Genomic DNA, 24,593 nt, shown 5'->3' on the forward strand with positions numbered 1-24,593 from the left:
GTCCCGCCCTGATACCAAATGGCGGGACTATCTAAGACCCGTAGAGGGTGGGGAACCCCGGTGGGCCAGCGTCTATTCCGATCTAATTCCGCGGCCCATCGGGGACATCAGTTGGCGGCTCCTTCACGGAGCCGTGAGCACGGGCGTGTACTTGGCGCGGTTTACCCCCATCCCAGACACCTGCCCCTTCTGCGGCGTGAGGGAGAACCTGGCGCACGCCTACCTCGAATGCGCCAGGTTGCAGCCCCTATTCCGGCTCCTCCAGAACCTCTTATTGAGGTTCTGGCTGCACTTTTCCCCCCACCTATTCATTTACGCACACCCTATCCGTGGCCCCACAAAGTCGCGAGACCTCCTCGTCAACCTCCTCCTGGCCCTAGCTAAGAGCACCATCTACAATACCAGGAGGAGGATGCTAGACGAGGGGGTTCTCTGCGACTGTGGGGCCTATTTCCGCTCCTCCCTTGTGTCACGAATCCGAGCAGAGTTCCTCTGGGCGGCGTCCACTGGCTCCATCGACAGCTTTGAGGAGCAGTGGGCGCTGTCCGGGGTTCTCTGCTCGGTGTCCCCATCCGGCTCCCTTATTTTGAACCTCTAACCCTCACTCCTTGATCCTTTATTCATTCTTTGCCCCAAGCAATTAGTTGGACATGGGTCCAGTGTCCCTCCCATAAGGCTGGGGAGGGGCTTTTAGAAGGTGGGCGGGCTTCGCCCGCCCACCATCCCATGTTTTCAAATAGATTACCCCCACTCCACTTGTGAGAAGGAGGAGAGGCAGCGGGGTGCAGGGACTGCCCTCTTCCTTCTCCCCCCACACCGCTGGTTCCTGGTTCCTGCTTCTGCACCAGCCGGAGCCCTCCCCACCCAGCTGCTTACCCGCCCGCCCGTCTGCTGAGGCCTGCTCCCCGGACGTCACTGCACCCCACCACCACCACCACCGCTACCACCACCACCTGCTGCTGTTGCTGCCTGGGGGGAGAGGGGGGCCTGCCAGCTGCCCTCCCTCTCCCCTCCACCACTGCTCCAGAGGAGGAGGACCACCCCACCAGCACCCACCACCCGGAGGCCTTCCACTGCTGCCTGCCTACTGCTGCTGCTGCACCCCGCTGAGGGGGAGAAGAAGAGATCAGCACCATCAAGAACTGTGGAGGGGGTTTGTTCACAAACTGAGCTTTTTCAATCCGCTCCGGGGTGGTGGTGAATTGAACTGTTAAAAGGGGGGCTGGGGGAGAGGCTGAGCCCTCCCCCCAGTCCAGTTGCCCCCCCCACCCCCCCCGCTGCCACCACCCCCAACGCCCCCTCCACCACCCCTTACCATCTGGACTGTCTCTTCTCCCCCTAGTGGGGTTTGCTGCCCTGCCTGCCACCTGGGACTCTGCTGCAGCGGTGGGCGAGGTTGAGCCCCACACAGTGCTCGTGGGTGTGCTCCCTCCCCCCTCTTCTGGACTTGGCCCCCCTCCCTCAGCTACATCTGGCTGGGGGGCCACCCTTACCCCCGGTCACCCACCCTACCCCAGCAGCTTGGTTTTTTCCCCCACTGCCTGCCCCTCCCTGTTAGCTTAGTTTGGTTCCTTCCCTCCCTTCCCAAATCCACTTACCCACCACACCTGCTCCCAAAGTCATCTGCCACGCCCCTGCCCCAGCCAGCCCAAGAGTGTGTGCCCCGCCCCACCCAGCTGTTGTTTGCCTCCATTTTATCCCTCCCCACCCCCCCCACCCCCCCCAGCCCTTGAGCACCACCAGATTGCCTCGCCCCCTCCCTGCCCTGAGCGCTTGTGCCCCCCCTTTTTTAGTTAGCCCCCTTGTTCACTGCACCTCCCCAACGGCCCCATAACCCCCCCCCTCCCGTATCCCAGTGCAGCCGGAGGAGCCGGCCCCCGCCCTGTACCCGTTACCTTGCCCCTTGTCTGCCCTGCCGGCACCCTCCTCCTCCGCTCCAGCCTTGCGGGGAGGAGTGGTTGCTGGCCCCTCGGTTCCCCTGCTCTATCCGCCCCTTTTGGTTCTCTCCCTCCCAGCAACCAGTCGGCGGGAGGGAGTAGTTGCTCCCCCTTTTTCCCCTTCTCCCCTTCCCTTCCAATTATACGCCCCCCCACCCTCCCCTTCCCTTGCGTGTCCCCGCCCCTGTATTAGTGCCCTCCTCCTCTGCTACAGTCTCAGCAGGGAGGTGAGGCTGCTAACTCCTCTCCCCCCCCCCCATATCTTCAGTTGCCCTCCCCAAAACCAGCACCTCCCTCTCTCCCACCCCCTCCATTTCAATCACCCTCCTCCCTCGCCTGCTGTCTGGTGGGGAGGAGCGGTGAACCCTTGCTCCCCTTCCTGTTATCTGTGCCTCCTTCCTACCCCCCCCCCCCCTTCCATGATGGAGGCAGTCCCTACCACGGCCCCCTCGCTACCACCAGGCCCGACAACCGCTGCGGCTGACCTCCCGACCCCAAGCCCGAGCTCCGCCGCCGCCACGGCCGCCGCTCCCTCAGACACGGGAGCAACCATCACCTCGGCCGGAAAAAAGGGCGGGGGGAAGAAAAAGGGCAAAAGCCCGGCCCCGAAGGCCAAATCCATCATGGCCAAAGCCGCCCCGCCCTCCGCAGCCCCTCCTTCCCCTGCTATCCCCTCCACCAGCTCTGGGGGTGACACAACTAAGGCCCCCAGAGCGTACGCCCAGGTGGCCGCTGCTACCCCCTCACCTGCCCCGTCATCAGCCCCGACTGCCGCCTCCAGCTCCATCCCTGGCGGCCGCGGCCCCTTTCCCACCATGACCAGGAGGCACGGCGTCCGCTGCCTCCTGGTTGCCGCCTCGCCCCACATGGAAACCTACGTGCGGGCGATGGCGAGGGTGGTGGGGGCCTCGGCCGTGGTGGCGGCCTCCAAGATGTACGGCAAGGCGGTCTTCTTCCTTGCCTCGGAGGCCGCCGCCCAGGAGGCGGTGGAGAGGGGCCTGGCGGTGGGGGGCGTGCACGTGCCCCTCGAACCTTTGGAGGACCTGGGCGTACGGGTGGTGCTCACCTCCGTCCCGCCCTTCCTCCCTAATGCCGCCCTGTTACCTTCCCTCTCCACCCTGGGGAAGCCCATCTCGACCATCAGCCCTCTCCCGCTGGGCTGTAAGGACCCCGCCCTCCGCCACGTTCTATCTTTCCGCCGGCAGGTACAACTGCAGCTGCCGCCAGCGGCGCGTGGCGGGGAGGCGCTCGAGGGGTCCTTCTTGGTGCCCTACCAGGGGGCCCATTATCGGATTCATTACTCCTCGGGGGAGACCCGGTGCTTCCTCTGCCGGGCGATGGGGCACGTCCGGAGGGACTGTCCCTTGGCCCGGTCGGAGGAGGCGTCCGGGCCCCCCGGGGCCCGTAAGGGCGCCGGCCCCACCACCGCCGGCCCCCCTGGTAGTCCGGGATCCGCGGCCGCCCCTCCTCCAACCGACGGCCCTGCTCGGGAGCCAGAGGCGTCCCCCCGGCGCGCCCGAGCGGGCAGGCGGGCCCCACCTCTATTCGGTCAGTCACCGCGGGGCCCGAGGAGGAGAGGGTGGCGCGGTTGCCGCAGGGCGAGGGAGAGGGCCCTCCCCGGGTGGAGGTATCCCCTTCCTTCCCACCCTTGCCACAACGCCGTCCCCGAACCCCAAAAGTGCCCCCCGGCCTTGCCCTCGCTGACCGGCCCTCCACTTCCACCTTGGAGGGCTGGACGCTCGTCGGGGGCAAGCGCAAAGCCCGCCGGTTGCGGGCTCAATCTCCCCCCTCCGATGAGGAGGGCGGGAAGGCCCCCCTCCGAAAGATCCCGAGGGGGGCCGGCGCTGCCCAGAGCGCCCCCGACGAGCATCAGCAGGAGGCGCCGGCCGAGGAAGCCGCGGCGGCGAGGGGGGACGACGCCGCCCCCCCTGCGGAGCTTCTCCACGAGGAGGCCTCGGGTGGAGCCCCCCCGACCCCGGTTCCAACTGAGCCCCCCTCCGTTCCCGCTGAGGTAATTGTTGCCTCGGCGGCCGGAGGGGAAGGCTCCGGGGCCGAGGGGATGGAGCTTAGCTCCATCTTCGAGGAGATCGAGGCCCTGGGTCTGAACCCGCTCACCCAGGGGGAGGACGACCCTCCGCCAGCGGGCCTCGGTCTGGGCGGCGACTCTATGGCGCCGCCCCCTCCTCTCCCCGATCCCGTGTCCCAGGTGGCTGACCCCGTCCTCACACTTGGGGCGCCCCTGATACTGCCCACTGGCCCGGCCGACTCGAGCGCCGGAACGGATGCCGCCGAGCCCTCCGGGGCGACGGCTGGCGCCGAGCGGCCGGGTCCCGGGGTTGGGGGTGCCCCCTCTCCAGCTACCGAGGCGGGGCAGTCATCCCCCTTTCCCGTTGGGGGCCCAGCAGAAAATGCCATCCAGGCCGACGCCGTGGCATTAATACCTGCCTCTCCACCTGAGCCCGGCGTCGGCGCGGGCCCCTTCCTGTTCCCGACCCCCAACTTTCCATTCGGGAGGCGCCGCAGCCCGGTGGGATTGCCACACGGGACCCTTTCCCAGACCCCGTCCAGGATCCCGATTCCCTCCCACGTCCCGATCCTCCCCCTACTCCCGCTTCCGCCCTTTACGAACCCATCTCCAGCCCCGAGTCCTCCCCTGTTCCCGATCCCTTTCCTACCCCGACCTCGGCCCCATTCTCTGTCCCCGACCCACTGTCCGGCCCTGAACCTACCCCTCCCCCCGGCTCTGCCATGGAGGTAACCCCTCCCTTGCCGTCCCCCCCTTCTTTTCCCATCCTGGTCCCCGTCATGTTGCCCGATCCGTCCCTACCGCCCCCCCAAACATCCGCCAGTGCCACCCCCGCGAGGGCCGTCTCGCTCCCGCTAGCTGCGGGCGGCCCTTCGGGGGTCGTTTTTGTATCCCCGGTCCCCAACCCGTTGGGGGCTGCCTTGTTCCCTCCGCCGCCTCCTTCCCTGCCGGGGTCGGGGGCGGGCAGCGCGGCGCCAGCAGCAACGGCGCCGCGTCGGGGATCGGATCCCTGTTTGCCCGTCTCCGTGGCCCGTGAGCTTCATCCGGGGGCCCGGACGGAGGAGAATCCTGGTTCCCCCTCGGTGCTGAGGGGCGAGCTGCGCCAATTCCTCGCGGATAACCGCGGGGCGAAGGGAAAGGTGCAGCTCGCCCTCCAGCGCTGGGGGGACTTCCACTCCATCCTCCAGGCCACTAGAGCCTTGTTGCAGGAGGGGAGAGGGACCAGTAGGCAGGACGACGCGGCCTACCGTCAGACCCGCAGGTTTCGGGACGCTCTCCTGACCTTCGGGTCGGGGAGCGGTCTGCTGCGGGGCCTGCGTGAGGCCGCCGACTCGCCTGTCCGCGAGGATCTACCCCAGCCCTCACTATGAATTCTACCATCTTTGCAACATTGAATGCCCGGGGCTGTAGGGCGGGTCTCCGCAGGAGCCGGGTGCTCTCCTTCCTTCGGGAGGGGGGGTACTCGGTGGTTTTCCTGCAGGAGACCCACACGACTCCAGCCGTCGAGGCTGGCTGGCGGCTGGAGTGGGGGGACGGGGTGTATTTTAGCCACCTCGGCGCCCACTCGGCCGGGGTGGCCACCCTGTTCTCCCCTGCCCTACGGCCCGAGGTGCTGGGGACCGCCGAGGTTGTCCCGGGCCGCCTGCTGCACGTCCGGGCCCGCGTGGAGGGGCGGACGTTGAACCTGGTCAACGTCTACGCCCCGAACGCGGGCCCGGACCAGGTCACCTTCTATCGGCAGGCGGCCACCTTCCTCGGCACTCTGGATCCTCGCGAGGGCCTGGTCCTGGGCGGGGACTTCAACACCACCCTCGATGACCGGGACCGTGTAGGACTCGCGAACTGCCAGGCCGCGGCGGACGTCCTCAGGGAGATCGTGGAACATCACTCCCTGGTGGACGTCTGGCGAGACCACCACCCGGACGACAGTACCACCTTCACTTACGTCCGGGTGGGGAAAACACGGTCGAGCCACTCCCGGTTGGATCGCATTTACCTCTCACGATTCCATCTGGCACGAGCCCACTCCTCCAGCATCCGGCCGGCCCCGTTCACGGACCACCATTTGGTGTCCGTGAAGGCCTCTCTGACTTCGGAGAGGCTGGGGCCGGCCTATTGGCATTTTAACAATAGCTTGCTGGAGGACGTGGGCTTCGTGGCGTCCTTCCGGGAGTTCTGGCAGGCCTGGCGGGGGCAGCGGCCCGCCTTTCCCTCGGCGCGGCGATGGTGGGATGTGGGGAAGGTGCGCGCCCGGCTCTTCTGCCGTGACTACTCCCGGGGCGCCAGCCGGCGGAGGGATGCGGCGATAGAGCAGCTGGAGCGGGAGGTCTTGAAGCTTGAGAGGCGCCTGGCGTCCGCCCCCGAGGATCCACTCCTCCGCGAGGCGTGCCGGGAGAAGCGGGAGGAGCTCCGAGCCCTGGAAGATCACAGGGCCCGGGGCGCTTTCGTTCGATCCCGCATCCACCTCCTTCGGGAGATGGATCGCGGCTCCCGCTTCTTCTATGCCCTGGAGAAAAGGAGGGGGGCAAAAAAGCACGTCACCTGCCTCTTGGCGGAGGACGGCACCCCCCTCACGGATCCGGTGGAGATGCGCGGAAGGGCCAGGGCCTTCTACGCCAGTTTGTTCTCCCCGGATCCGACCGAAGCCGACGCCTGCAGGGCGCTCTGGACCGAGCTCCCGACGGTCAGCGCGGGCGACCGAGACCGGCTGGAGCTGCCTCTCACTCTGGCCGAGTTCTCGGAAGCCCTCCGTCTCATGCCCAACAACAAAACCCCGGGCATGGACGGGCTGACCGTGGAGTTCTACCGCGTGTTCTGGGACGTCCTCGGCCCGGACCTCGTCACCGTCTGGGCCGAGTCCCTGGAGAGCGGGGTCCTCCCTCTGTCGTGCAGGCGAGCGGTGCTCGCCTTACTGCCGAAGAAGGGGGACCTCCGCGACCTACGGAATTGGCGTCCCGTCTCGCTCCTCAGCACGGACTACAAGATCGTAGCGAAAACCATCTCGCTGCGACTGCGGTCCGTGCTGGCGGACGTGATCCATCCCGACCAGACCTACACCGTCCCGGGCCGTAGTATATTTGATAACTTGTATTTGGTCCGGGATCTCTTAGAGCTCGGGTGTAGGGACGGCTTGTCGTTCGCCCTCCTGTCCCTGGACCAGGAGAAGGCGTTCGACAGGATGGACCACGGGTATCTCCTGGGCACCCTGCAGGCCTTCGGCTTCGGGCCCCGGTTTGTGGGTTTTCTCCGGGTGCTGTACGCCCTCGCGGAGTGTTTGGTCAGGCTCAACTGGACCCTGACCGAGCCGGTCAGCTTCGGGCGGGGGGTACGTCAGGGGTGTCCGCTGTCGGGCCAGCTGTACGCTCTGGCGATCGAGCCCTTCCTCTGTCTCCTCCGTAGGAGGTTGACGGGGTTGGTGCTTCGGGAGCCGGAGCTGCGGCTGGTCCTGTCGGCGTACGCCGATGACGTGCTCCTCGTGGTCCAGGACCCGGGCGACCTGGCGCGGGTGGAGGCTTGCCAAGCCGTCTACTCGGCAGCCTCCTCCGCACGGGTCAACTGGGTCAAGAGCTCTGGCCTGGTGGTCGGGGACGGGTGGCGGGCCGGCTCCCTCCCACCCGCGCTTCAGGCCATCAGGTGGAGCGCGGGTCCGCTGCTCTATCTGGGCGTTTATTTATCCGCCACGCATCCTTCTCCGCCGGAAAACTGGCAAGGTTTGGAGGCCAGGGTGGGTGAGCGGCTGCGGAGATGGACGGGACTGCTCCGGTGTCTCTCCCTTCGCGGGAGAGCGCTGGTACTCAATCAGCTGGTCCTGTCCATGCTCTGGCACCGGCTCAACACCCTGCGCCCGGCCCCGGAGGTCCTGGCCAAGCTCCAGAGGGCAGCTTTGGGGTTCTTTTGGCCAGGACTGCACTGGGTCTCTGCAGGGGTCCTGTCCCTCCCCCTGGAGGAGGGGGGTCAGGGCCTGGTCTGCGTGCGCAGCCAGGTCCGGACCTTCCGCCTCCAGGCCCTGCAGAGACTCCTCTTCAGTGCAGGTAGTCCGGCATGGGGCACCTTGGCGCGCGCCTTCCTCCGCCGCCTCCGAGGGCTCCGATACGACCGGCAGCTCTTTTTTATCCACCCGAGGGGTCTTCCGCGAGACCTCTCAGAGCTGCCGGAATTCTACCAGGACCTCCTCCAGACCTGGAAGCTGTTCTCGGCGACCAGGTCCGTTGTGGCCTCCGAGGGGGCAGACCTCCTCGCGGAGCCCCTGCTCCACAATCCAGCCTTGTGCGTGCAGGTGGCGGAGTCTCCCTCGGTGCGCCGGAGGCTGATCCTGGCAGAAACCACCATGGTCGGAGACCTCCTGGACTACGACAGGGGGGACTGGGTGGATCCCCGAGCGCTCGCTCGGCGCATGGGGCTCTCCACCCCCCGAACCCCTCTGTGCCTACTCCAGGAGGTGAAGGCGGCTTTGCCGCGGCCCGCTCTCGACTTCCTGCAGCGGTCCTTGCGAGAGGGTACACCCCGCCCCTCCCCTCCTGCAAAGCCTCCGTCCCTTATTATTGGGCCCCTGTTCCACGGGCCCCCCCGGCCTCCCCACCCCTGGACCCCCAGCCGGCTGCAGAATCTGCAGCCGGTCTGTTTCCAAACCGCGCCAAGGCAACATCTGTACACGCTCGTGCTCCACACCCTGCATTTCCCCACCCTCGTGTCCCGCCCTGATACCAAGTGGCTGGACTATCTAAGACCCGTAGAGGGTGGGGAACCCCGGTGGGCCAGCGTCTATTCCGATCTGATTCCGCGGCCCATCGGGGACATCAGTTGGCGACTCCTTCACGGAGCCGTGAGCACGGGCGTGTACTTGGCGCGGTTTACCCCCATTCCAGACACCTGCCCCTTCTGCGGCGTGAGGGAGAACCTGGCGCACGCCTACCTCGAATGCGCCAGGTTGCAGCCCCTATTCCGGCTCCTCCAGAACCTCTTATTGAGGTTCTGGCTGCACTTTTCCCCCACCTATTCATTTACGCACACCCTATCCGTGGCCCCACAAAGTCGCGAGACCTCCTCGTCAACCTCCTCCTGGCTCTAGCTAAGAGCACCATCTACAATACCAGGAGGAGGATGCTAGACGAGGGGGTTCTCTGCGACTGTGGGGCCTATTTCCGCTCCTCCCTTGTGTCACGAATCCGGGCAGAGTTCCTCTGGGCGGCGTCCACTGGCTCCATCGACAGCTTTGAGGAGCAGTGGGCGCTGTCCGGGGTTCTCTGCTCGGTGTCCCCATCCGGCTCCCTTATTTTGACCCTCTAACTCCTTGATCCTTTATTCATTCTTTCTCCCAAGCAATTAGTTGGACATGGGTCCAGTGTCCCTCCCATAAGGCTGGGGAGGGGCTTTTAGAGGGTGGGCGGGCGAAGCCCGCCCACCATCCCATGTTTTCAAATAGACCCCTCTACAAACGCTAACTCCTTTGTTTTGGTTAGAGATACTCTCAACCCAAAATCTTACCTCCAGACACCCCCCCCCCCCCCCCCCAATTCTGTTGGGATTCTGGGGATGATGGACTCTAAAACAGGAGTGGGCAATAATTTTTGAAGGGGTCCTGGGCCGCCCCTGACACTTCCTGCTTCCCCACCCACAGATCCTGGATTGCCCCTCACCCCCCACACCGGCACCTAGAAAGAATCGCCAGCTGGCAGTTCTCTCTAGGTGCTGCGCACCCCTGGCGACAGGAGAAGCCTTTGCGCACTCCCCCTGTTCCTCGGCCAATCAGGGCATGGGAGTGCACGAGGTCTCTCACCCCCTGTCCCCATCCTGCAAGGGGCACACAGAACCTTGAGTGAATCGCCAGCTGTTCAGAACAGCTGGTGCTTCACTCTAGGTGCCATGTGTCCCTTGCAGGGGGAGGAGACTCCATACACTCCCCAATCCCCAGGTCTTGATTGGCCTGGGAGTGGGGGAGCGGCAAGGCGGCCGCGGGCCAGATCAACCCACTTGGTGGGCTGGAGCTGGCCCGCGGAGGCTCTTTTGCCCACCCCTGCTTTAAAACCTCAGTTGTGCAGACTATTCCCCTTGTTATGCTTCATTGGTGCTCAGTGTAGACCTAAGGTTACACGCAAGAACTTAGAGCAGTGGGGTCTAACTCTGAAATGAAAAGCCTGCTTCTGCACACAGGTGAGCCATGGGAAGGTCTGACAAACTAAGTTGGGGATACAAGCCCATCCCCAATGTAATTGTATATGAAGAACTGAGAAAACCGACTAGCAAATTCATGTACAACACAGCTGTTGCTGGGATGGGTGCCCAGACCACTAGGGATGCAGCTAGCCATGCTCACTGAGAATCACACTCCCCCAAGTTGTGCTACACATTATACAATGGGGGAAGAGGCATTTTCTGCCTCACCCCCCCCCCCCCCCCGCCCTCGCTCTAACTTAATGCCTGGGTCCTGGAGCCGCCGCCACCACGTGCTTCTCACTCCAGGCGCTAGGATGCACGTGTGACGTAGTGGGGGGGAACTTGCTGGTTTCTATGGGTCTGTGGTAACCCCACTGGCTGCCGCCGGTACCACAGCCCAGAAGGACAGGGATGGGTCATTATGCAAAGGGATCTCTCAACCGGTCCGACCAGCTAACCCCCATGGAGAGGAATAAAGGAAGGTGAATGCTGCCCTGGCTGGGGGGCAGGGCTGGAGGAGAGAGAGTTAGTTTCTGTCTGGGAGCATGGAGGAAGCAGCCTCAGCAACAGGCTGGGGGGTTTAGAAGCCGAGACCCCTGCCCCATATCAAGGGGGGCTGAGGCACCCTAGGCCTGCCCTGTAACCTGATGACATCTGTGCTGTGCTGTATACTGGAGAAGCAATAAACCACCTCTATTCTACTGGCTGGCGGAGTCTGTTCGTGCCATTTCGGGGGTGCAGGAGACGGGGGACCCCAATGTGTCGTCACAGCATGTACAGAGCGGCCAGCCGCAAGCAGTCCTGGCACGCGGCTCAGAACCAGTAGGAGCTGCATTTCCTTAATCAGGGGTGGTTGGCCACCCCTGTTATAAACAATGTAACCGGGTGGGCCACACTTAGATAATTTATAAAGATGTAGTTGCGGGCCGCAAAAAAATTAGATTGGGCCACATGTTTGACATGGCTGGCTTAGACAGTACTGGGTCCTGCCGTGAGGGCAGGGGACTGAACTCGATGACCTCTCAAGGTCCCTTCCAATTCTAGCATTCTATAAAAGTCAGACCCTGCAGTTTCTGCCCTCTGGCATTACCTGATCGTGTGAGTTGGTGTGAGTGATTGTCTTAAGCACAAACCAAATAAGACATAAATGATATCATTTGTAGTGTTGTTGTAGCCATACACAGGTCAGGCTATTCGCTAGACAAAGTGGGTGAGAGAATAGCTATTATTGGCCTAACTGCTATAGTGAAAGAGACAAGCTTTTGTTGCATAAAAGCCTCCGCCCAAGCTATTACTTGATTTTACACATGGATTTTCTGGAAATACACTAAACTGTAAGGCTGTGTCTACATTAGCGTGATCTTGCGCAAAAGCGACTGCCTGTCTACACTGGCCGTGAGTTCTTGCGCAAGAACGCTGACGTTCTAATGTATGAAATCAGTGCTTCTTGCGCAAGAACTATGATGCTCCCACTCAGGAATAAGCCCTCTTGCGCAACTGTTCTTGCGCAAGATGCCAGTGTAGACAGGCAACATGAATTACTTGAGCAAGAAAGCCCTATGGTTAAAATGGCCATCAGAGCTTTCTTGTGCAAGAGAGCGTCTACGCTGGCATGGATGCTCTTGCACAAAGGCACATGCCAGTGTAGATGCTCTCTTGCACAACTACTTTAACACAAAAACTGTTGCGCTAAAGAGTTTTTGCGCGAGATCATGCCAGTGTAGACATAGCCTGTCTCTTTGACCAACAGAAGTTGATTCAGTAAAAGAAAGAATATCGATAGTACGGGGAAATATTTAGGTGAGTGAACAAATGCTAGGTCCTACTTCAAATGGGAGTGTTTGTCAGTGCAAGTCATGATGGGGGGGTGGGAATCCTATTGGTAGAGCCCCACAAATCTGCAGATATCCAATTTATAGCCATAGCTCATGTTTGTGGATATGTAGACCAACTTTGTACCTTAAACCTTGTAAATTTGCAGATATCAGCACGTATCCGTGGTTCATTTGTTGAGACCAATGTTCCCCCTCATTTTTTCCATCCGGAGCAGAATAATTTTTATGTACACCAAAGCATGTGTGCACCACCAGTAGAAGCAAAACCTAGCAGTGGGCGCTCTGCTAATGCTAGGTGGTGTTTGAATTTCTCCTGAGCAGCAGCACAAGTGCATAACTTACCAGGAACGCTGGTTCAGATCCCAGTTTTGTAGCCGTACAGATGTCTGGCTATTGGGCATTCCACAGGACGGGTGCAGGAGAAAAAGCAATGCCCTGGTTACATCTGGTTTTGCAGAGAGCAGTGGTTGCCCTAATAGCACCCTCCCCCCACCTCTCCGCCAGACTACTCCCATAGCTTTGGCAATGGGGAAGTCCCAGCCCGCCCAATGAACCTCAAAACTTTTCCTGGAGCCAGGCCAGCTTGAGGGGGCCCAGCACAACCTGCCCTAGACCGGGCTCTGACGCCCCTCTGTACTTACCGCCCCTCTCGGCTGTGCCGCCGCTCTGACACTCCCATCCAGGTCTCACCGATTCCTAACCCGGCCCCGCTCCTCAGGCTCTGACATGCGTTGTCGCTAGTCCGTCCCGCCCACCGCCTAGACTGTCCCCAGCCAGTCCCCACGAACGTGGAGTGGCCCGGACGGCTACCGTCCCGCCCCCTATGCTACTATGGCCCTAGGTAGTTACCGTAGCGTAGCCCATACGTGGCAGTGAGTGTGTCCTGGCCTATGAGCGTAGTCCCGTGCCCCGGAAGGGACGTGGTGTGAGCCGGAAATGTCTCTTCTGCCGCGCCGCTCAGTCTTCCTCTGTTCCGCCATGTCGCCGATGATGGTAGTGTTGCTGGTTGTGTTCTCAGCCACGGCTGCTGGCTACTTTGTGAGCATTGATGCTCACGCGGAGGAGTGTTTCCTGGAGCGGGTCCCGTCCGGTACCAAGATGGGGCTCATCTTCGAAGTGGCCGAGGGGGGCTTCCTGGACATCGACGTGGAGGTGAGGGAGGCGGGTGGGGGGATGAAGAGGGGAGCTGGGAGTTTCAGCCTGTAAGGGGGAGGGTGTTCCCGTTGTGGTTCTGTTCTTTAAATGTAGTAAGAGCTCACTGATACAGCAGCAGGGGGAGTGACTACTCCAGTAGTCACTTGACTAGGTGCTTATATCCCTAGTGTGGGGAGTGGATCTGCGGGGGTGCTGGCACCGCACCCTGACCTTGGACGGAGGGAATGGGGGTGGGGAAGAAGAAGGGAAGGTAGACTGAAAAAGGCTAGGCCCTGGAGGAGGTTATCTGCACAGCAGGTGAGAGTGATGAGTTCTGGTAATGGCTGGCATGCAGGGGGTGCTTTTGGTTATTGCCTTGCACTTGAGGGGGTTGCTGGTGGTTAAAGCGGGGGGGGGGGAAACACGGCTGGGGGGCTGTAGCTGCTCGGGTGGGGGGTCCAACTTCAACTATTGGCTCACCCAAGGGCATGTGGACTATTGAGACCTGAGCTCAGCCCAGCCTCCTCTCCTACTTGAGAGGATGGTAAACTAATGCTTCATTTGATCAGGGTATCAAGGTTCAGAGCTGTGTCTGTCTGTCTTATCAAGGCCAAAAGCAGGCTTCTTTAAGGGCCAGGACAGTATATGCATATGCCCTGTTGTGGTGTGAGAGGATTCTGAGTGTAATCATGGACGGGAGGGGGAAGATAAGGGATATGATGCTACTAGCAGCCTGGAGGTGGAGTGGGAGAAAGGCACAACAGGTTGCATCCTGAGCTGTTGGTAACCTAATGGCTAGCAATGAAGTTATGAAGCTAGGGAAAGCGATGATTGGGGCTGCCCTGTTGGGGGAGAAATCCAAAGACAGAAACATGCTGTTAACAATTGGCTGGAATGTTGATATAGCTTTCTCTTTGTTGACTTGCATTGTTTTATAGGGTTTTACCTGCTAAATTTTTGCTTGGCAGAAGCACTGTAACATCCATTCTGGGACATAAACAGCAGCAGGGCAAGGGTCATGTGAGATGTCCAAATCCCCCCCCCCCCCCGAAGTGGCTAAATTACTTGTGCGATTAAATTGCCCAATTATAACTCTCTCTATTGTCAACCCACCTGTAGAAAGCAACTGTCTAGTAACGACTTATAAAACCACCTCTTAAAATCTCCCATTCTTTCTCCATCCCACATCCTCTTTTGAAAGTTTTCAAGATAAGTCTTCTATTAGCAATGGATGTGGTAGGCGATGCTTCTTACAGAATAGTGCTCATTAGTTTGGGGGAGGGGCATAGCAGTTTCCTTTAAGTTGGATTTGACTGACATGTGAATTATGGTCCTAATTTTTTTAACACCTTGTCCCCTCCCAAAGAAATCCAGGTCTGTAGGACAATAATGTACACACTTTGTCTTAAAGAATCCCAAATCAATCTACAAGTGGAATCTCTTCATCAGTCACAAATGCAGTTAGCTTTGAAGTGCAATATGACAACTAATTAGGCTTATCTTGAGCACTTTAACAAAAGGAAGTTGGATATAGTAAGGAAGAAAAATGTTGAGCGATTTTGTGAGCGGAATGATCAGATGTAGCAATATTGTTTTTGGTGCTTTCTGCAGTTATATAGTGACAATATACAGGAGGCATGAGACGTATTTAGGAAAACTATTAAATGCAGTTTAAACTCATGAAATCTAGGGCAGCAGAACGTAATGAAACAAGGCCAAGACGCAGGATTCTACACTGTACTTCTGGCAAAAAGAGCCTGAAGATCTTAATGACCACAAGTACATTGGCTCTGTCACCTCCCCATAATGGCACTTGCAGCAGCACAGAATTGTATATTTAAAGACTAAAGTGACATGTCAAAAGGAAGTAAGTTCATTTCGCATTTACTTTCTTGCCAGAAATGGAGGTTAGGGTTCTGCATTTCCCCTGCCTTCATTGATCTCATGATTAATTTTAGATTCTAATGGACTATTGAAAGATAATGCAAGTCTTGGCAGGTAAAAAGCCTTTCACATCACCTTAAAGAGGTATTTTCTGAAAGGTTCTAATACAAATAGAAAAATTTCACGCTGTATTTTGGCTGTGGGAGGTAAGAGTATATAGAATAAGAACGGCCATACTGGGTCGGATGAACGGTCCATCTAGCCCAGTATCCTGTCTGCTGACAGTGGCCAATACCAGATGCCCCAGAGGGAGGGAACACAACAGGTAATCCTTATGTGATGCATCCCCTGTCACCCATTTCCAGACAAACAGAGGCCAGGGACACCATTCCTATTAATCCTGGCTAATAGCCATTGATGGGCCTAACATCCATGACACTATCTAGCTCTTTTTTTGAACCCTGTTGAAGTCCTAGCCTTCAACACATCCTCTGGCAAGGAGTTCCACAGGTTCACTGTGTGCTGACTGAAGAAAAACTTCCCTTTTTTTGGTTTTAAACCTGCTGCCTGCTAATTTCATTTAGTGACCCCCTAGTTCTTATATTGTGGGACTAAGTAAATAGCTTTTCCTTATCCACTTCTTCCATACCAGTCATGATTTTATAGACCTCTATTATATCCCCCCTTAGTCTCCTCTTTTCTAAGCTGAAAAGTCCAAGTCTTTTTAATCTCTCTTCATATGGGACCCATTCCAACACCCCTAGTCATTTTTGTTGCCCTTTTCTGAACCTTCTCCAATGCCATTATATGTTTTTTTGAGATGAGGTGATCACATCTGTACACAGTGTTCAAGATGTGGGCGTACCGTGGTTTTATATAGAGGCAATAAGAGATTCTCTGTCTTCTCTATCACTTTTTTAATGATTCCGAACATTCTATTTCAGGGGTGCGCAATAATGTTTGATGGGGCCACTCCAAGATTTTGGAAAGTGGTCAAGGGCCGCACTCTTCCATGATATTAATGGAGGAGATGTGGGGTCTGGGATGGAGGTTGGGTGCAGAGGGGAGCTTGAGGTAAGGGATTGGGGTGCAGGAGGGAGACAGGAGTCTGGGAGGGAGTTGGGGTGAAGGAGGCGGTTGTGAAGGGACAGGAAAGGGCTGGGGTGCCAGAAGCAGGCTGTGGCCAAGAGTCGTACCTGCCAGCTCCCAAACTTGCCTGCCTGCAGAGCTTAAAACATTTCCCAGCCTGCCTGGCCATGTGCTTCATTGAATAACTGAGTTGAGGACAGGGAGCGTGGTGGTTCTTGGCTGCCTGTTACTCCAACAAGCAGCTCCCAGTGGCCAGGTTCTGGCTAGAACTGGGATTGTGCTGGGGGCGGGACGGCTCCTGAAACCCTGCAGCTGTGTTTCTGCATGGTGCGCGGGGCAAGCAGGGGAGCCTGCCTGGGGCTCCCCTCTGCCTCCACAGGCCAGATCCGGTGGCTTGGTGGGCTGTATTTTGCCTAGGCCTGTTCTATTTGCTTTTTTGACAGGCCACTGCACACAGAGTGGATGTTTTCAGAGAACAATCCACAATGACTCCAAGATTTCTCTTGAGTAGTTGTAGCCAAATTAGTCCCCATCATATTGTACGTATAGTTGGGATTAAGGATGTTAAAGACTAGTCGATTATTCAGTAATCATTTGCTTATCAGGTAGTCTTTTGACTAGTCGATTTACACCCCCACCCCCACCCCCACCCCCACTGTTGCCTCTGAGATAGAGGCAGCAAAGGGGGGGGGTACTTGTACATTTCAAAGGAGGAATGCGGAAGTGCTTATCGACTAGTCGATGGAAATTCCGTCGACTAGTCAGTTAACCGCATTCTAACATCCTTAGTTGGGATTATTTTTTATGTGCATTACTTTACATTTATCAACATTAAATTTCATTTGCCATTTTGTTGCCCACTCTCTTAGTTTGGTGAGATCTTTTTGAAGCTCTTCAGTCTGCTTTGGTCTTAACTATCTTGAGCAGATTCTTTTGACGTTGCCCAGTAATTGTAGGCATGCAATGTCCAGATGGAATATAATGAGTTTAATTGAAATTTCCTCTTCTTAAATGTATGCCCTCAGATGCATACAAAGTAGTGAATTTTTTTTTCTGTTCCCAGATCACAGGGCCTGATAATAAAGGAATTTATAAAGGAGATCGTGAGTCCAGTGGAAAATACACCTTTGCTGCTCACATGGATGGAACTTACAAGTTTTGCTTTAGCAACAGAATGTCCACCATGACTCCTAAGATAGTGATGTTCACTATTGATATTGGAGAAGCTCCAAAAGGGCAAGATATGGAGACAGAAGGTGAGGAGAACTTCTGAAATGAAATGGTTCTGATTTGTGATCTTGAAAGATTAATTTTAGAAGCTGGTCTCTGCACTCATCCTTACAAAATACTGTAATGGAAAACCCAGAATTCTTCTCATTTAGTCACTTTAGTTTTCCATTTTAGTCACTTTAGTTTTCCATTTTCCAGCTACAACTGGGTCAAAATATGTTTAGATGCTACTGTGCAATGTAATGTAAAATGACCAGGTAATCCACACTGTTCCTTGCGGACACTAGTGCTATCGTTCTTTAGTCTTTTTTCCTCAGTTTCACACTCTGATTTCCAGTTCAGGTGCTCAGTACTATGTAGACTACTAAATGCATTAATTGATTTATTTGATAAGTGTGCTAATATGTAATTTTCTCGGAGCTATGTAAATTACTGGTTTATCTGTAGCCTTTTGTCCTGTACTCGTGTTCATCTCTTACACTTTTCCTTAGGTGGTGGAGATACCTGGGATGGTATGTGTACTGCTTTTTGAAAGCTCATTAGCATCTTGTCTCTTGCATATGTTTATTCACTAACATCTAACTTTTCCTCTTCTCTAACATCTGTTGGTTAGCAAGGTAACTTTTTAAAATAAACTACACAAAATGAAGGTCTGATATTCATTGATGCTGGGCAACTGCAATTTCCATTAAGAGGACTGGGTGCTTAGAATCTCTCTGGGTCAGGTCCTTAAACTGTTAATGAACATTTGTCTTCAGGTGGCTATTTATGGCCAACGGGAGATGTAATCAAGAGTTTCTGTTAAGTAGAATTCAATTAAAAATGCTGAACATTCAGTAACTTTAGATGTTTTGTAGTTGTAGTTTTGCTTTGTCATTGAAGCAGGCATGGAGAATTGAGAGCATTTTGGAGGGGAAATCAACAACTTCCTTGTAATATCTTACAGCTAATGCATAACCTGTAAGTGAAAAATAACATATGTAATTTACCTTAAAATGAAATGTTCTGAGAAACAGTCAATCATAAAATTGAAAAAAAATGCAACAGTACAATCATTAGCAAGAGTACAGTAATATCTTCTAGACTAGAAGTCAAAAGGTATGTAACCCATGTGTGAAGTGCTTGACATGTTCTTGAAATATTTAACTATTTGCTAACTGAGTTCTTATTGATAAGAGAGTTCAAGAAGTCTCTCAAGTTTGTGAAAAGCATACCTTTTGTGCAGAATGCTGACACACATCTTCTTTCTTTAGCTTAAGGCAGATGTTTGCCTATAAGCAAGTATGTTTTTAGCATGTTTTGTACATTCCATAAAGTAGTAACCTTTGTTCTTACTAATAAGCTACCCATATTGCCATAATCAGTCGATTAACTGACAAGCAAAAGCTTATAGGTTAATGCTAAGATGACAGGTTCTCCCCCACCCCCTGCCAGTAAATTGTTTAGCAGGCTGGCCAGCAGCCTGGCTCCGTCCTTGGACCCATCTCTGCTGCGGCTCTGCATTTAAAGTGTATTGGGAGCCAGGTGGGTGGGCAGGCAGCCTGACTCAGTTCCACCTTGTGCTGGGTCTGGGAGCTCAGCCACCCCACTTCCTGCTGATTGACTGCTACCATCCCCTGTATCAGAGACAGCTGCACAGGGCAACAGGAAGCCGGCCCATGAGGGGCGCTGGTTTTTAAACTGCCCCCCCCCTTACGGACCAGCGCCCACCTGGCAGGGGGCTCCTCGGGACTGGGGCTAGAGTGCACTGGCTGCTGGCTACACCCCCAGGGACTATGGAATAGTCAAGTAACTGATAATTCATGAGGTCAATTAACCAGTATTTAACATCCCTATTATACATACACTTATACACACGCTTATCCAGAGAAGCAGAGTGCAAAATTTATGTGCACTCTGGTCTCTGTTGACTCTGCCCTCATCTCTGAGTTGGATACCATGGAGAAGAAGGCTGTCAGGGCTGTTCCCCACTCTGGCACTCCGAGTGCAGAAGGCAGGGGCCCGCAAAGACCCTAAATACCTTGCCTCTATAGGCTCTGCTTACAAAAACTCCTCAGTCACAGATGCACTGGCTCCAGGGGGGAACTCAAAAAGCTGCCACCACCAAGTGATTTCACCCTAAAAAACCAGGAGGCAACACTTGAATTCTCTCCCGGGGTACCCCAAGCTATTTTGCCTGAAAGAGCTTTGAAAAAAAGTAGAAAAACAAGCTGCAGTCTCTGGTAGCTGACTTCCTAGTCTGACGCAGACACCTCCTCTGTTACTTTTCAGGAGACAAGAATCAAATCATCGATGCTTGAAGTGCTACTTTTGTTAACTTAAAAAAAATACTTGAGCGCGCGTATTTGGTTGCTAGGTGTACAGAGCAACTAAGTAAAACAAATTAAAACACAGAGAAAATCTTTGGGAACAACTCTTAGATGGTGAATGGGGGAGGGAAGGCATAGATTCACACAAGTTTAAACCAAACAACCAAAACAAAGAAAAATACACTTTTTTTTTTTTTAAATTATTTACTCACAATCCCTTCCTGGTTCAGTCCACTTCGATATCCCAAATTCCTTGGAGGCAAGGTAGTCTTGCCTTGGTTTAAATAATTCTGTCTGTCTCTCAACATCTGGCTTACCTGCTTTCTTTGGGTGGGGAAGTTAAGGTAGCTTCTACAATTCAAATTTCAGCACTTTATTCCTATTGGTTCTTTTGGCCCCCTGCCAACACCCTTGCTAGCTACTGGAGTTTAACCCCTTAGTCACCGGATGCTTGCCAGCACTCCTATCCATCACAAAGGCCTACCCAAAAGTGTGTGTTTAAAAAAAGTAAATGAAGAAACCTGTGAACATGACTCTGAGATTTTTAGAAATATTGTTCATGTCATTATTCAATAAGTAGATCTGAGGTTGAAAATTTTTCAGCTATATAGGCTATGCATTTTACAAAACTAACTATAGTATGGAATTAAACGTAACTATTCATCCACTTTCAGGAGAAACTGTTTTTGGTATCTTAATAATACAGACTCTGATGTGTGTGGTGTTTTTTTAATTTATTCTGCAGCTCATCAGAACAAGCTAGAAGAGATGATTAATGAGTTAGCAGTGGCCATGACAGCTGTCAAGCATGAACAAGAGTACATGGAAGTTCGTGAGAGAATACACAGAGCAAGTATGTGGCTTTGACTTGCATCCTGGTGTTGTGGGTGGTTTTTTTATTTTTTTTTCCCCTTAAACGCTAGAATATTTTGAGCTCTAGGGAAACTATCTAGAAACTAGATTTGTTGGAGACTTTTCAAGCACTTTATTTCTATCATAATGGTAGGACTCAAGTGTTATGAGACAGATCCTTTCTCTCTAATGGACATTTTGCATAACAGAACTTTTTAGTTATATCTGCTTTTCCAGTGTGAAATTTGAAAGAAAGGAGGAACTATTTGCAGTTATTCATGACCATATCATTTACTATCTCCAGGTCAGTGATATGTTCCCTAGTGGTTGGTAGATGCATTATTTCATTCACGAAATAAGTCTGGCTTATTTTGTTGTAAATCGGCCTAATTCACCTTGTCTTCCTTATGCAGAGGTAGAGTTTTGGATGTTAGCGGAACTTATTGCTACTCATGTGAGGAAGGTGAACAAGGTCTAAGACTCAATCCTCACTACTTTAAAATATAGTTGGCAGATAGAATAAGCCCAATACAAATAAAGGGGAGATCTGTTTTCCTGTGAAACCCTTAATTGTACATTAGAACTTTCTGTATAGTAACTTAATTTTTTTAAAAGATTCAGTACATACAATTTTCCATTACAGGGCTAACTTCATAAATGTACATTAACCTCAACGTCTCTTTATCCTCATAAAATCAAAATTTCTTTGATTGTGTTTTTCTTTATGAAAAGTCTATCTAAGGCTAGGGGAAAATGAGGCAGATTCCTGAGGGGGAAAAATCATCAAACAAAATACAGTTGTTCAGTTCTTCCATTGCTACATTACACTTGTTCTAGCAGTTGTGGTCCCTGTTCATAATTTCACATTCAGGAAGAATGTTTCTTGATGCTTTAGACAATGATTACTGTAAAGGAATTGACTTAACATTTTGTGAGTGGTGATATCCATATCCATTTACTATCTTCCTAACAATGTCCATTATGCAGGTTGTTTTTTTTAAGGATGCAGAAGATGCAGTATAACATTAGGCTCTAAGAAAGAGTGTGTTAAACTCGGTGGTAAACCAGTTGTCACAGCTTGCTGTTACTATCTGAGTGGGACTATTCTAGAATTTTACTTAAGTGTAATATTACATTCTTGACATGTCAACAAACTTTTAAATGTTGGGTGGGGGGTGGGGGGGGAACTTTGCAATATGCAAATGCTGCAATTTTTGTGGCAGTTTGCTGTATTTTTGTCTTATCAATATTGGAATCTGGACTGACTCTGGTGGATTGATAGACTTAATAAACAAATGGGAATACCAGCTTAACTCTGGTTAATCTAAAGGGGAAGAAAGCTGAGTAGAAGATCTGGAATAAGGTACTAGATGTGGCCATCAAACTTGTATAAATTAGTCTGGGGTTAGTAGCTTTTCCTCATGAAGGTGGGATGCAGCATCATTCAATGCTCTAACTCAAGACTGATGTTGAGATTGAAAGAGCTTCTAGTGTTTGACAAGTATGATTCCAGTAGGGGAATTGGCCTTTGAATTGGGAAAATGGACATATAATTGGCAAATTGTGTTTAACTCTTTTGTAGCTGTAATTTTATAGTGTAGTGTTCTGTATTTCAGCTGCTTTAACCTTTTTTGAGATTAACCCTGTCACCCTAGACCTCTTACTTGGCTGAGAATGCTGAGTGTGCCAACGTTCTAATGGTTGTATGGATGAATGCACAGATATGTATAGTGCTTGCTGTCAACCATATAGACCTTATTAAATAAAATACCTTGCATCACACTTATTTAAATAGCTTAGTAGTTACGTATTTTTTTTTCCTCCAACAGTTAACGACAACACAAATAGCAGAGTGGTCCTCTGGTCATTCTTTGAAGCCCTTGTACTAGTTGCCATGACACTGGGACAAATCTACTACCTGAAGAGATTTTTTGAAGTCCGAAGAGTTGTTTAAGCGAACTCTTCCTGATGATCCCAAATGCTCACTTACTGTCTACCAAACATCTTGGTCACAAAACAATATCATTTAGTTTTTAAACCCTGATTTCCGAACTATAGAACTTATTTGCTTAAGTTCTTAGTTGAAATGAAATGTTTTTATATATCTTGTGTATCAAAAGCTGTGTTAAAAATCTTGTCACTTAATTGGCATAACTTTTTCACTTGAAATCTGCCTAGCCTTTATGCTAAGAAAGGTGGAAACAGACTGCAAATGTAGTAATAAAGCAATGTTACTGCCTTTTTCTAACTTTTTCTGTTTTCTTAATTGCAATTCTGTCTAGGGAAACAGTAAAAGGTCCTTAAGTGACTATTTGCATTCTTCACATCTTTAATCCTGCAGTAGACCTTTATGGAATTAAAATCTTCCCTTTGCTTTCATGTACTGCCCATAAGGAGCAAATGCAGCAGAACTTCATTCTGATATGACTAATAATGAATAGAAGACAGCTGACATTTCCAGTATATTATGCATATGAGACCACAAAAACCTTACAGTAATGATCTTAATTACATTGATTTGTTCCCTAAATTCTTTTTAATTAAAACATTAATGTTAAAATACATGCTTTCCTTATTACCAGACAATTATATGATTTTTCGTTTAGCAGATTTATAATTATCAGTCAGTTGTGTGCAGTGTTTTGGCAAGCTAGTCATTAAGCCCTTTGGTGCTTGCAGGTCCAAAGCTCATGCTGTTGACACTATTGCAGAATGCACCAGTGTTCAAAAAATCTGGATGTCTGATGCCAAAGGGTTAATGGTTTGGGGAGGGGATGGCAATTCTATGCAGTCCTTATTTTAGTTTGTGGCACTTTCTGCCATTTTCTGGTCCTAATTAGCATAATGCTAAGTATTGATGCGTTTTTTCTGTATTTCAGGCACATGTGGATTTCAGTTTTTGTATGAACAATTACTTTCCTTTCTTGGTATCTGTTGCTGGGTTGGAAAAATGTAAAGACTTGTCTATGATGTGGGTGCTGATCCAGGATTATGTTGACTGATGTATATTGTTACTTGTAGACCTTCCCCCCTCAAAAATAAAAGATCACAACAGTTTTGTATAATTAATTAAAACGTTACAGGTTTTCATGTTCTAAGTAAACTACTTCAATCTTGGGCAAACACTTGAGGCAGTTGTTTAAAAAGGGTGGCTATTACACCTGAATGTGGCTGTTGTGTGCCAATACTTTTGTGTGGAAACACTTCAAAATTAAATTCTAAGACGTACATTTAAAACTGCTTGTTAATCTAAACATGACCCAGGTTCAATAAATGTTTTAAAAAAGGATTTTGTCTCTTGAAAGTTAACCAGGACCTTCTCTCTCTTTCCCCCCCCCCCCCCCCCATTGAAATGTTGCTTTTTAAAATATTTTTTAGAAAAGTGTCAAGAAAAATACATCTTTGTTGGAACATCATACTCTGTTTATGGGATAGGAAGAACTTTGAACACTAAATATACAGCTTTTACTAATAACATGCGGCCATGATTATATTTGATTTCTTAGTTTGCATTCATTGATGATAAAACTATTTGGCCAGATTTTTTTTCCCCCTCAGGGAACACTTGTTGTCTTAGCATTAAGTACAAAGCAGTTTGATTAGAGGTGGGTATTTGAGGGCATGTAAAGGAAATCATTTCAATGGGATGCTTAGCAAAAAGTAGGTGCTTGATAGAAATTGCTTGTAGGGAGGCTTTTTATGTTTAAAATATTAGTGAAATGCAACAATTGCTCTGCTACCCTGTAGTATTCATGCAAAAACTAAATAAAAACTTCAAAAATTGAGAACTTGAGAACTTTGACCCAGCAGAAGAGATGGGGGATCTTTATTTTCAACCTGGTACAAGTGAAAGTATCTGTATTGCTTGTGAAACAGTGTTGAGAGGTGCCTGAAACACTTCACGAGCTTTCCAAGTAGTGATAAAAATATTAATCTTCTAGCTTCTGCGCAATTATGTTGCTGACTAGTGGTTTGATTCCTGTCACTGTGGTGGGCAGATTAGACAAGCAAATGTCTGAATCCTATAATCAAGATATGAATTTTGCTGGGGTGGGGTTGTCCCAGAAAGCTGATGCACGGCACAGCTGGGCTGCCGGGAGAGCTTGGAAGCCTGGTGGGACAGCAGGGCAGGAGGTGGGGGTGG

The 24,593-nt window shown here is 52.4% G+C and overlaps 1 protein-coding gene and 1 long non-coding RNA gene across 3 annotated transcripts in view; one reads left to right on the forward strand and one right to left on the reverse strand.

Moving 5' to 3' along the window:
• LOC142823913 (uncharacterized) overlaps window positions 1–12,790 on the reverse strand; it is a 402,411-nt gene extending 389,621 nt beyond the window's left edge. The window contains exon 1 of one of the 2 annotated variants that reach the window (XR_016348248.1): window positions 12,593–12,790. This is a non-coding gene — a long non-coding RNA (uncharacterized LOC142823913). Of the gene's footprint in view, window positions 1–12,293 lie in introns of both variants that reach the window. The other variant, XR_016348247.1, reaches the window with a different exon arrangement.
• Window positions 12,791–12,868: 78 nt separating this feature from the next.
• LOC102459158 (transmembrane emp24 domain-containing protein 2) lies at window positions 12,869–23,738 on the forward strand. Its single transcript, XM_025184578.3, has 4 exons — window positions 12,869–13,103; window positions 17,122–17,314; window positions 20,343–20,450; window positions 22,279–23,738. The coding sequence occupies exons 1-4, from the start codon at window positions 12,888–12,890 to the stop codon at window positions 22,401–22,403; spliced, it is 642 nt and encodes a 213-aa protein (XP_025040363.3). The 5' UTR covers window positions 12,869–12,887; the 3' UTR covers window positions 22,404–23,738.
• The last annotated feature ends 855 nt before the right edge of the window (window positions 23,739–24,593 follow it).

Source organism: Pelodiscus sinensis, chromosome W (assembly GCF_052426305.1).
Source record: "Pelodiscus sinensis isolate ZL-2025 chromosome W, ASM5242630v1, whole genome shotgun sequence".
Taxonomy (NCBI): domain Eukaryota; kingdom Metazoa; phylum Chordata; order Testudines; family Trionychidae; genus Pelodiscus; species Pelodiscus sinensis.